Raw genomic sequence first — 13,597 nt, 5'->3', positions numbered from 1 at the left:
CTGGTATGTGTTCTCTGGTATAAGTAGAATAGATAAAATAGAACTACCCTATGGTTGTTTCTCAGTGATAGAAGTCATGCAGTTTTATAGTTCTAAAGCTAGTGATTAATTGGCATTTTTTCTTTAAGAAAATAGAAAACCTTCAATTCTCAGGTCTGTGGGAGAGGAAGCAAGAGTTTTTGATTAATTATAACTTTTAAGAACAAGAACTTGACTGGTTTTTCTTTATAGAATATGTACCTTACTTCGTTTTCCATACATTTAAATATGGGAAATGTAGGTTACAGTAAAGGACTAAGCATGCATACTGTAAGACAGTACAGTCATACCTTGGTTGCCGAACGCCTTGGAACTCCTACGTTTTGGTTCCCGAATGATAAAAAAACCAGAAGTGAGTGTTCCAGTCTTTGAACAATTTTCGGAAGCCGAATGTCCGGTGCGGCTTCCGATTGGCTGCAGGACGCTCCTACAGCCAATCAGAAGCTGCTCCTTGGTTTTTGAACAGTTCTGGGAGTCGAACGGACTCCCGGAACACATTCTGTTTGAGAACCAAGGTACGACTATGATGTATATCTTGTGAAGACATAATCAGAAGCCTACTTTATCTAGATTACTAAATGAAACAGTCAGTATGGCTATTCTGCTACCAGTTCTGCACCAGTGAACCCCATACATTGAATGGGGATTATGCATGAATAACTAGAATCAGAGTTACAGACAGCCTTAGTTAAGGACTGTTGGTTATACGAATTGCATATGCAATCAAGTCTGGGATCCAAAAAGCATGCCCAGTAGATTTTTTTATTTTGAACTGCAAGCCTCATGCCATATAACAAACTGTGTTTGAAAGATCATTTTAGTTTCAAAAGGCTTGTTGTGTAACATTGGCTAGGGGTTGGGAGAGTTGCCATTTGAGAATCTCAAGCCCCAGACCCTCTTCAGTGAGTGGAACTAGTTATTTGATTCTTCAAAAGAAGTTCTATTGAGTACATGGGTATTTAATCCAGGGTAAATGCATATAGGATTCTAGTCTTTGGCTGTGTTTGCACCATCTGATTTTCATGGGAGGAAGTCTTTAGAGTTTGTCCCTCTTTTCCCTGGTTAAGTTCTTGTATCACTTTTTACTTGCTTGCATTCCACGCCCACCCAGAGCAACCAAGGAATTACCTAAGAGTAACCGTTTGGTTTTAGCATTTAGTTGCAAGCAGATTCACAAGACTTCAGTCTGTTTTCTCACAATAAGTATAGTTGTACCTTGGAAGTCGAACTGAATCCGTTCCAGAAGTCTGTTTGACTTCCAAAATGTTTGGAAACCAAAGCGCAGCTTCTGATTGGCTGCAGGAAGCCCCTGCAGCCAATCGGAAGCCCTGTCAGACATTCAGCTTCCAAAAATAGTTCACAAACCGAAACAGCCACTTCTGGGTTACGGTGTTCAGGAGCCGAAACATTTGAGAACTAAACTGTTCGAAAACCAAGGTACGACTGTAGTACTTCTTTCTTTGCTGATCTGTTTGAGAAGAAAAGCTGCAGCAGGCTAACTGAAGCCAGGCAGATTCACTTGCAAGCAAGAGCTTCTGTTGTTCTCCTGAGTAGATCTGTTGGTAGAGGAGGCACTGGCAGTGTACCTTGCAATACCTGGAATGTTACAGCACAAATTAGTGCTTATTTCATGAATAAGATGTGCAAGCTAGAACTTGAATGTGTTTGCAGGTGGAGCCGCTGACCACACTTATTCAGACTGTATTTCAGCTGCATCTTCATTTGTCTTGCTTCGTGTAACTTTTTCTCTGCCTTTTCAGCTTTTTACATAGACTGATGCATTGCTGTTTGGTTTTCATAGCTCATCAGCTCACTTAATCACTGAAATGCCAGCATGAACTGAAAGGCTAAATATGTTGCAGAAGTACCATACAATAGCCAATAATGATACTGGCAATTGCCTCTGCAATTGTCCAGTTTGTTTATTTCTTAATAAGAACATATGAGATGAAGAAGCTTGTCTTGTTTAGGTTGGGATGCCTTTATGAAAATTGTCTTCCATCTTTTCCATAGAATTGTTTTGGGCAGAGCTAGAAAAATAATTGGCACCTACTGGCACAGAGAAGCTAATACTTTGAGCTCTTGTGCTCATATAGTATAATCAATACTGTGATACTCTTTTCTTTCAAAGTTCTGAAGGAAATTTATTATTGAACAGGAAACTCGTAGCTTCACTTCAGTTAGGCTACATAGTTAGTATATCTGGAAAGACTTTGGAAGTTGGTCAGCATCAAAAGAATAGAATGAGTTTTTGGCCATTCCAGAGCATGGCTAAATTTTTCAGGAAGCAAATTAGCTGAGAGCAACTCTCTTCAGTGATGCTGCAAGGCATTTACCTGCAATGCAGTGCTATGCATCTGCAGCTAGGTGGTGGAGGCAAATTCCTTTTCTCTCTTGCTTTTGCACAAAGCTTTGCTGTGTTCAGGAAGAACCAGCCCTCTGCTTGCAATTTATGTACCGCTATTACTTGCACCAGGGTGCCATTTAATTTTTGATGGCTCTTTCGAAAACTGTTGGCCCGACTTCAGAGATACCTTCATCAATGGGAGTCCGTGCTTCGTGCAGGTAAGCTTGCCTTTTACAGCATTTTTTAAAACCCAGATGGAAAAAAGGGAGTTTGGCTGCCTCAATGAGGACTTCTCTGAATTCCATTTAAGCTCATAAATCTTCCTGAGGACACTGATTCAATTGTCGCCCTCCCCTAGCATGTAATCTTACCAGATGCTTAGCTTAAGAACAAATCCAGTGAAGTTAGGTTGTAAAAGCAAGTAGATGTTCAGAAGCCCAAGGTGCTTGTTGGGGTGGATGTCTGCCAAATGTTCTGATATGTTAAAATGGATTCATTCAAGGCTTCTGTTAGCATTTGATGTGTTTCTAGCAGTGTAGCAGTTCTGACAGCTGTCTGTTTCTTATTCATTGAAATGCAGTCTCTGGAACTCTCACATCAGCCTTTTGTCCCTGCTTACAAGCTGACTTCTAAATCGTTTAAATGAATCAGAAGATGCTTTCAGGTTTCTCTTCTTAGTAACAATTTGCTCAAATAAAGCATTGTTTAGAATCAAATGATGTATTAAAATAAGGTCTTTGTACCTCCTATGCATGTTTTACCATCCTTGCCCATGCCCGTTTGGGGTGCATTTTAGGAGGGATAAATTTTAGGAGGGCGGGGCAGGAGCAGTTGTGGGGATTGTATTGAGCATTTTTAAAAGATTTAATAGCAAAAGTACACATACTTTTCAAGAAACATTAGAGTGAAAATATTGCCTTTGAAAGGCAATCACATCTCTGCAGTGTTATGTGGTCTTTTTCACTCCCTGGCAAATAATAGTTCACTCTCATTTTGAAAGTATAAGGACTTGAAATAATTAATTGCAATTGAGCTCTCTGTAACATCACTCAGTGATAAGACATTCAGACATCCTTTAGATAAAGGATCAGGATAGTTCTCAAAAGCTTTATGAAGGCTTTCTAGTAACTTCTTTGCTGCAGGAAGATTGTGCTTGTGGAAGAGATGTGTGATTGCAGAATATTCAGGGAATTTCAAACAGCGTTTTTGCCTGGAAAATTAGCTTTAAGGCTTACCCTAATTCCTTGTCGATGCATGCCCTAGAACGTTCTGTCATTAAAAACCGATCTAGTAAACCTTAACAATTCAGTGTTCCCATAGTTATGACGTAATTAATGAAGAGATTTGCTGTGATGGGTGTGGCTTCTAGGGGGATCACATTGATTTCATCCTTATTCATTTCCTCTCTAGGTTTGAGATTTATTGAGTAGTGTTATGATTTTTTAAAATCATTGTCTGCAGTTGTCTTAACTCTTGTTTAACATTTAATTTTGTGTTTATTCCTGTATGTGCTCTGCTCGCATTAGGCTAACTGTGAATATTTACAACTTTTAATTTTTGCCAAAGAAAGGTGTAGGGAGTTTAAATAAATCTTCAAGAGATGAGTGTGTGGAGGGAACAGTCAGTTTAGAATGTGTGTAAAATGTTCCAGAAGTGTACATGAGCACTCCTTGCAAGTATGCTGATTTATTTATTTTTGTTTGAACATCCCTACACCAAACCCCACAATAGCTGTATTTCACAATTGTTTTGTGAAACCAGTTACTTTACAAAAGGTTTATTTGTTACTCTGCAAAATAACTGTTATGTGTTGTATATAATGGTGTCACATAGCTGTCAGTAAGAACAGAATGAAGAGGGAAGCAGTTTTTGGCTATTCCCCCTACCAGCGGCAACCCTGTGCACACACAAAAATCTTCTCCAGAGGGTTGGGGACCCTCAGAGCATTGATTTATGCCTTATGATCAGCTGAGCAACTCAGTATTTAACAAACAGAATCCAGGGAGTGACTAGATATAGGTATGTTTCTCTTGGTATTCAAATATAATATGTCATGGATCACTGTAGCAGTCAGTCTAAAGCCTGACAACTACTAGTTGACAGCATGCAAGTTGTAGTTACATGTTTCTATATATGCATGACTATTTTTCTTTCTGCTGAAAGATTGGGTTTTCTTTTCTGCCACTCTATACAGTAGCTTGAAATTCCCGTTTTTAGGGAGCCATAAAGATGGGTTCGTCCCACTGCATAGAAGCACACTGAGTCACTTATAGGGCTGGAATGCATTTGGGTACCTGTAATAGGATGACTAAACTAAAGCCATTCTGAGGGGCTGTCTATAGAAAATAATTCAGAATCCTAAAATTTCCCTTCATCCTGAACCCATCACCAAGCAGTTTTCACTGCAAGTCTTCTATTAGCCACTGGCAATTTTTAGCCTAAGGACTGTCCTACACTGTTGAAGCCTTCTGAATGCCTATTATTTTTTGTTAAAATATTTTTGAAAGCCAGTAATGAGACCATGTGTATCTCCCTGGGGAGGAATTCCAAAGGTTAGGACCACCACTGAGAAAGCCCTGTTCCTGTAACCTACCTGCCTTATGACTGGCCATAGAGCAGAGTCTTGGACTCTGATCTTGGGCAGATTCATACAGGTATAGAGGGTCCTTCAGATAAATTAGGCTGCTAAAGCTACTAGCCTGCTGAAATGTTTACTGTTCCATTGAGACACTGGCAGCCTGCATTTCCTTGCTGGCTGGAGAGGAACGGAAGCCCCTTCACAACCAGCATGGAAATGAAAGTTCTTAAAAAAAACAAAAACAAAGGACCCTGCTATCAAGCAGATGTAAAATGAACCATCCCTCCACCATCCTGCATGGTTTTCACACTGATCAGGGAGGGAGGTGCTTTCCTTCCTCCATGGTTGGCATGGAAACCAAGTGGACTGGGCAGAGGAGGGATGGAGAGATCCATCCTCTACCAGCTCACTCCCTTGCCAGTATGAAATTCCTGTTTGCTTATAGCTACAAGGTGAGTAGTTAGTTAGAAGCCTGAATTCTTGCTGCTATTATTCTCTGCCTGCCTCTCCCACCTCTTGATTGGCATTTTTTGGAAAGGGGCAGTCATTTGGTCCAGCGCCTCCAGCTTAGGAAATTCTGCTACAGACAAAATACATCACAAAGTACAGCTGTACCTGGTAAAAGTGCAGTTGACTCCCTCCCCATGACTGAGCAAGGCAAATACCTGGCATAATCATAGTGGGAGTGATTGGTGTACTGTGCAACATTTGATCCTCCATGAAGACAGCTCTAGGCATTGGTGTGACTGGTATCTTTTGAAACTGTACTAATTTGAGTGTTGGTACTTGCTGCACATGTGGAGCTGTCTGCACAAGTTGTATCTGCTGAGAGGGTTTGTTCCAACCAAAGTAATCTGAGATAGATGTGATGCATTTGCATTTCAGTTACTTTTTAAAAAATTAGGAACATTTCTTTTGCCTATCGTTATCCAACCTCAATCTGCATTTTAGTCTTTGCATATTCTTTCTTCCTTTGCTCTAAGTACACACAGTAAAAAGCTTTTGACTTACGAACTTACGATGTCTCCTAGGCCAGAAACCCAACATCGAGGCCCTGCTGCCCATTCAGAGAATGATCTTCCTGAACAAGAAGAGGAAATCCTGGGATCAGATGATGATGAGCAGGAAGATCCCAATGATTACTGCAAAGGTGAGATGTTTTATTTTACAATTTGAGTATCATAATTTTAGACCAATAATTAAGGTTGTAAACCTGGTTTGGTACATTGTATGTATCAGCCAGTAAGTGATTTTGCTTTGTAGATAGAAAAAGGAACTCATCTATGGGGACTTGATAGACTAATACTTCTTCTTATAAGACCAGACATCTACCAGACTATGTCCCCCTTGTTTGTTTAGCAAATCAAAGTTAATACATCAAGACATATGCTTGCTTAAGGTATTTCTCAGTATTTTTATTTATTTAACTTTTTACGACTTCTCCAGCTTTCCATTTAATATAGGCTCCATATTTACAACTGAAATTAAAGTTAACATCAAAACTGCATAATAAACATCAGAAATATAAACTTAACAATAACAAAAAATGGAACTTTAGGAGCTGTAAAATTCATCAGGAAATAAACAAAGCCTAATAAGTATGGCGAGTGAAAAGTAAAAACTATGTAGTTGTCTGGTAGGCTTCTCCAGCAGGTTGATAGGTGAGATTCCAAAGCAACATCATCTTCACGGAAAATGCCAGGGACAACACTGGATTAACCCATCCACCCATGCAGTGGTAGAATTTGGAATAAGTAGGGGGCGATTGTTCTGGTCAGAGGGAGACTGCATTCCCAAGGGTAGTTACTGTCTGCAATCCTTAGTTTGCAGGAAGCTCAGTATAGGACCCCCAGTGTGTGCTAGAGAATACTGGGTGAAGCAATTCAATTTGTACTAGTACCTTTAGATACCTGCCGACACTTAGAGAAAGCTATTGGTTGCTCTTCAGGTGCTGAGATTGTGCTTCCTCTAATTACCATATAAATCTGTACATTTTGGGTCCACTTGCTATATATAAAGCACTGACATAGTGTCATACAGTGATTTCCAAATAACAGTCATTTCCTCCACTTAAATACCATATATCTCCCTTCACATCACAGAATTCTCAATGGTAAAATGTTGCAAACACGACTGTATCTCCCCAATCCTGGCTCTAGTTACCCAAACTGGTATACTTAGCATCCTGCTCAATGGAATAAACTGAATGAAAAACATGTCATTTCTCCACTGACTTCATTTTGTGTGGGTGTACTGTTTGCCCGGCATAGAAATCTAGCAGGCTGGCAGCAAAGGCATGGATCTCTCTGTCTTTCTATTGCCAGCCAGCGTGTTCTATGCTAGACATGCGGGGGGGGGTGTCACCTGCTGTGCCTGTATATGAAAACATGGTAGACTGGTAGCAAGAGGGAAGGAGCAGCCTGATGCAAACCCTCTTGCTTTTAATGCTGAACGCGCAGGAGGGGGCTTACCCATTATCAGCTAGCTTGGAATGGCAGTGGGCTGTCAGAAGAGGGATGAAGTTTTCAGACTTCTGCCTCCTGTCAGTCTGCCTGGTTTCTTTGCTTGACAGAAGGAGGCAGTTTCCCCACCTCCCTGTCCAGCATAGAAAGGATGCTGGAGAAGGGAATGGGTGCTCAGCCCCCCACCCCCGGACCCTCCTCCAAGCCCAGCCTAGAAATGCAGTCTACCAGAGAAGGGTTGAAGCACTCGATCAGCCCAGTCACTCGCCTGGATGAAATTCCTTGTTGCCCATGGCGACCAGGCAAGTGTTTAAAAACAAGCTTGCTTTGATAGTTCTTTCATTATAGTCCTTGCATTATCTAATCCAGTATAGTGATCCAGAAATATATTTTAAAAATTAATAACAAACTCCCCATGCTGAACAAACCAGGCTTCAAGGAAATACGTTCACCAAGCCATTTCTTAAAAGGTAGGATGTTGCCTGTTTCCCCTTTGAGTATACCTGAGAGTAAGCATCTTTTAATTTAATGGGATCTTTTTGTAGCAATGTATGAGATGGCATTGTTAGCTTTCCTCCTTGTTAGAAAGCAGGTTCACACAATTGCAAACAACGCTTGATGCTGTTGTGAAGTATGTGTGTAGGTGTAACAGTACAGCTCGGGGGCCTAAATGGAGGTGCTGCCCTCATGGATCACAGTGATGTACTGTAGTTGCCTGGTGTGAATGTCAGAAAATGAATTGTTTTTGTGTGAAGTAGCTCCTGTTTGAGGTGGGCTGATTTGGGTTGGCTGATGATGCCATTTAGGTGGTTAGGATGATGTGTGAACCTCTTCAGATATGCAGCTTCCTACATGGTTGGACCCTTTGCAGTTCACCATAGTGGTGGCAACCATAGCACAAAGGTAATGTGAGAAGGGGGCAAGAATGCATTGGCAGAATGGTGTAGGGGAGCTCTTTAATAGGAGCTCACATAGGTCATAATTTTTCTTAATCCAGCATTGCCAAGGTCGAGGGACAAGTCTCTAAGTCAGTAATTCAACGACAAACACCTTCATACATCAACTGGCAACCGATCCCATCATGCCCGTCTTCTCTCTAGATTGTTTTTGATAAATATTGAGTAAGCTCTTTGAACAAAGGCAGGGCTTGAATGTATGCGCCTCCATTGGCTTCTATTAATAAACTAGTGGTCAATTATGTATCTGGAGGCAATTTTAACATGAACAAGGGCAGGCAAACTGAAATTTAATTCAGACAAAATGGAGATACTCTGGTGGGAAGTTGGTCTTCTCCAGAAAGAAGGTTCAATTGGCTCTGGATGTGGGGCTGCACTTTGCCTGCAAGTCCAAGGACGCAACCTGGGAATCCTCCTGAATTCAGTAGGTGACATCCAATTGAGAAAATACTTTTTTTATTATTTAAGGTGGCTAACAAATGCGTTAAACAAAACATACGCATCTGTATTAGCACATAGAATTGACATGTTCTCAGTATGACCTTAATGCTGAGTAGATTACCCATCAGATCATTCTCTTATCTCATGGCTAAGGCTCCTCATCATGGAAACCTTAGAGACACGCTAGGCTCTCATTCTTTTAAGGATATTGCTATGCTTTAGCTGAGTCATTCTGTTCTGTTATGAGCCCAGCATCTTATGAAGAGATTTGAAGAGTAGCCACCAGGTCTTCTTAATATTGTGACTAGACCTTACAAATCAACATCCCCTTTCAGCTGCAGTTTCAGCCAAGTGGTGTGTCATCATGTGCTTCACCAAATAAAGAAAATCCCAGGGTAGCATTCCTGTTCTTATGGAGGGAAGGAAAAGCATTATTAAATCCAAATGTTCTTGCTACTGCTAGGAGAGAGCAGTTAGCAATGCATTCTATCTCTCCCAATCCCAGAACTCATAGCTAATGTGACATTTGAAGTTTCTTAAACAGTAGTGTTTTTAAAAGATACTTTTTCTTATTTTGGAGTATATTTAGTGAGAAAATCAAGAGATTTGAGAGTTCCCAGTGGGATTGTACCACCTGCACATAGCCATGCTGGTCTGCTTATCCTTCCCACATAGAGGAATAGCACACTCTACAGCTATTTTCTCTGCAGAAGCTGAGAAGGGAAAACACACCATCTATTCTATATTGTGCCTGATATTATTCTTTGGTAAGCTGTCAGGATTTATTTGCATGATATCTAAAATGAAGAAATTGCATGGTTCTACCAACAATTGTGTGTTCTCAAATGTTCTTTTTTTCATTTGTTTTTAAGAGAGATTAAAAGTGGCAGGTGCATAGATTGACCTGTGAGTTTCTCAATATCACTGAGGGTTCTTGACCCAATAACTCTTTTTACATTTCCTAGGAGGCTACCATCTTGTTAAAATAGGGGATCTGTTCAATGGAAGATACCATGTGATCCGGAAGCTGGGATGGGGACACTTTTCTACGGTGTGGTTATCATGGGACATCCAGTAAGTCTTTTTTCTTTTTGGAAGGAATTTCTGCTAGTTGCATGGAATATTGTTACAGACCAGCAACATGAGATTTTTCCTCAGAATGTTCCTCCTTGTTTTCAAATCCAGAGGTTTCATCTCATGCTTTAGAATAATAATAATAATAATAATAATAATAATAACAACAACAACAACAACAACAACAACAACAACAACAACAACAACAACATGGTAACATGTACAAACTGAAAACTGATTCATATTCCCCCTTACATATTATTTCTTCAAGTTTGCTTTTTATTGAACTTGAGGGAAATTATGCATTCAGGAGTGACAGAGAACCTGCTTTGTATTTTGTAGGAAATGATCCTGAGCATTCAGGTCTTTTTCTGTTAGTGTTATCTGATTCCTGAAGGCAGTTTAGTACTAAACTTTGTGTCCACTTAGGGGGAAGAGGTTTGTGGCAATGAAAGTTGTAAAGAGTGCTGAACACTACACAGAAACAGCATTGGATGAAATCAAACTGCTGAAATCTGTGAGTATCCACAAGTAGATGGTTTTGATTCAATTTCAAATTATATCCTTTAAAAATATCAGCAAATGGCTCCCAGCCATAATATAATATCTTGCTCCATACTAGATACAAAGGGGAATGCTGTACACAGGATTAGATTAGGCATTTGTTATTATTTTTCTTTAATTTGTAAAGGTCAATTTTTATCTCTGTTTCCAGAGCATTTTAAAAGATGACAGAAGATTATTTATTAAATTGGTTAGTCGTTTTATCTTGCCCAAGGCAGCCCAAAGCAACTTACAACCAACCAACCAAACAAACAGAAAAAGAAAAAAAAATCCACAAGAGATATATTAAAACCAAGGGGGTGGAATACATTTAAAACATCCCACACACTTCTAAAAGGCCACAGATAATTAAAGGTCAAAGTCTTGGTTGGAGGTGAAAATTTCTGCCGGGTACTCAAAGATATGGCTATTGTAATTATTGCACGTGGGTAATTCATCTCAAGTTTGGTTTGCTATTTGTGGCATTAGTTGTAGGTATCATGTCATCCCATTACCTTAGCTGGTAATCTTTCTTTCATGTATCCAGCAGTACATTTTCAGTCATTTTTATGGAGGGAGGGAAAGGTAAATGCAGGCTCATGAGAAGTAACAGCATTAGTACAGTTACTTAGACAGTGTTGTTTAGGAATTGATTAAAGAAGGGTTTTTCCGCCCCGGCTGGGGCATAAGGCAAGGTTAGTATGGACATAGTTGCTCAAGAATAGTCAGAAATGCTAACATAAATTGATTATTTGATTTGCTAAATAAGAATGTGGGGTGAGAATCTGGAGAGTGTCTTGGAAACCTATGGGATTTGATAAAGATAGAACCTGCATTAAATGATTTTTTATGGTGTTTGATTTCCCCTACAGGTCCGCAACACTGACCCAGACGACCCAAACAGAGAGAGAGTAGTTCAGTTATTAGATGACTTCAAAATCTCAGGAGTAAATGGTTCCCGTATCCTTTTAATAAAACCAGACTTTTCTATGATCTTTAATCCAGCAAAATGTGGGATTTAATAAAATACAGTACTGGGTTAAAACGTAAATGATTGTCTTACACAGTGATGAAATTTCACAACGTGTAGCCGTTTGGCACAAGTATGTTTTCAGTTTCCTTCAACCATATAAAGAAAACAACCTACAAAAAGGTTTCCTTTCTAATTCTGAGCGGCAAGAGCCTTTTTGAATGTTGGAAGTTGGGAAGACAATTTGAAAAAAGTGAGAGTATTGTTTGGGTTTTCCTGCTGATGTGGCTTTAGCTTCATCTGCACCACCTTACGATATTTCTGTATCCCTGTGTGCGTGGAATTTACCAGTGAAAATTCATAGGACTGTTAATTATTAGAATACTTTCTGGTGCAATACCAGTACAGTGGTACCTCGGGTTAAGAACTTAATTCGTTCTGGAGGTCCGTTCTTAACCTGAAACTGTTCTTAACCTGAAGCACCACTTTAGCTAATGGGGCCTCCTGCTGCTGCGCAATTTCTGTTCTCATCCTGAAGCAAAGTTTTTAATTCGAGGTACTATTTATGGGTTAGCGGAGTCTGTAACCTGAAGTGTCTGTAACCCAAGATACCACTGTAATGGGGTGGATGTTGCGGCCTTGCTCATCTGGCTTCCCAATGTCATATATTGCTGCTGGTTACCGGGGGGGGGGGCAGGGAGTGCAGTGGATATGCAGTGGGGGGGAGCATTGGGCTGACTCAACCACTGCACCCACACCAAGCGCCCCATTGCCTTACCTCTCCCTCTTGGGAACTGGCAGCAGTGCACAGCATTGGGAAGCCACACAAGGAATGCCACACCACTGGCGGGGGCTGTGTAAAATTGCCACAAAGTGTAGCTATTCTAGAAAACTACATGCAGATAGTCAGGGGGAAATGGGTATATACGCGATAACTAAGCATGAAATTTCTTTTTCCGTGTTGCTATGTATTCAGCAATAGCTGACTTTGTAAATGTTCTGGGAAATTCAGCCTTGACTCAGCTACAGATATTTGCATGGTGTTTGAAGTTCTGGGGCACCATCTTCTGAAATGGATCATCAAATCAAATTATCAGGGTCTACCACTACTCTGTGTAAAAAAGATCATCCACCAGGCATGTTATATATACTACATTTGGGACTACTTTTGTGAAAAGTTGTTTTTGTCAAGCGTTTGGTGCTCCAAAGTGCAGCTGGAGACTCTCTGTGATGTCAGTTGCTGCACTTTTGGCTGCTGGAACAGATCAAAATTGTAACAATGACTTCTCATTGGTGGATATCCTGTGCATCACATGCTCTTGGATCCCAAGATCAGGTCCTTCACACAGTATTTAAGAATTAACAAGAAACTGCTGTGAATCAGTAGGCCAGTTCAAGAGTTTTCTCATGCTTTCTGTCTAATAGCAGAATAAGATTCTATCTAATAGCAGAATCTGTGATCCTGTTCTGATTGATTTGGCAGCAAAACAGGGTAGGTTGTTGCATATCACTGGAAACCACAAGGCACTCTACTAAAAAGGCAGCACAGTTCCCAAAAGTGGAAGCAAAGGGCTGTGTATGTGTGCTTTACTGCTCCAGGAGCATTTTTGTTTGCTCCAGTTGGGCTTATATAAAGTGTGTGTGTGTGTGTGTGTGTGTGTGTGTGTGTGTGTTTTGAGGGGGAGGGAATCATTTGGGTGGGTTAACTTAGGGAAGGAGACACAGCTAGAGTGAAACAAAGGGAAGATGTGGGCACTCTTGCTACTAACTGAGGCAGGTGGGTGCCATCCCCCAACTGCCTTACACACACAGGAACAAAACATAGAATCATAGAATCATAGAATCATAGAGTTGGAAGAGACCACAAGGGCCATCGAGTCCAACCCCCTGCCAAGCAGGAAACACCATCAGAGCACTCCTGACATATGGTTGTCAAGCCTCTGCTTAAAGACCTCCAAAGAAGGAGACTCCACCACACTCCTTGGCAGCAAATTCCACTGTCGAACAGCTCTTACTGTCAGGAAGTTCTTCCTAATGTTTAGGTGGAATCTTCTTTCTTGTAGTTTGGATCCATTGCTCCGTGTCCGCTTCTCTGGAGCAGCAGAAAACAACCTTTCTCCCTCCTCTATGTGACATCCTTTTATATATTTGAACATGGCTATCATATCACCCCTTAACCTCCTCTTC

General features: G+C 40.6%; 1 protein-coding gene across 2 annotated transcripts in view; it reads left to right on the top strand.

Annotated features, from left to right (window-relative positions):
- The window catches only part of SRPK1 (SRSF protein kinase 1), a 33,497-nt gene that overhangs the window by 5,922 nt on the left and 13,978 nt on the right, over nt 1-13,597 (top strand). The window contains exons 1-6 of one of the 2 annotated variants that reach the window (XM_053392922.1): nt 2,567-2,604; nt 5,996-6,114; nt 9,789-9,897; nt 10,327-10,414; nt 11,313-11,400; nt 12,440-12,546. In XM_053392922.1, the coding sequence (XP_053248897.1) occupies nt 2,582-2,604; nt 5,996-6,114; nt 9,789-9,897; nt 10,327-10,414; nt 11,313-11,400; nt 12,440-12,546 (534 nt within the window). In that variant the 5' untranslated portion in view covers nt 2,567-2,581. Of the gene's footprint in view, nt 1-2,566; nt 2,605-5,995; nt 6,115-9,788; nt 9,898-10,326; nt 10,415-11,312; nt 11,401-12,439; nt 12,547-13,597 lie in introns of those variants that run through there. The other variant, XM_053392921.1, reaches the window with a different exon arrangement.

This window comes from Podarcis raffonei, chromosome 6 (genome assembly GCF_027172205.1).
Source record: "Podarcis raffonei isolate rPodRaf1 chromosome 6, rPodRaf1.pri, whole genome shotgun sequence".
NCBI classification, from domain to species: Eukaryota; Metazoa; Chordata; class Lepidosauria; order Squamata; family Lacertidae; genus Podarcis; species Podarcis raffonei.
The sequence above is the reverse complement of the archived record's forward strand: the minus strand, read 5'-3'. Positions and strand labels throughout refer to the sequence as shown.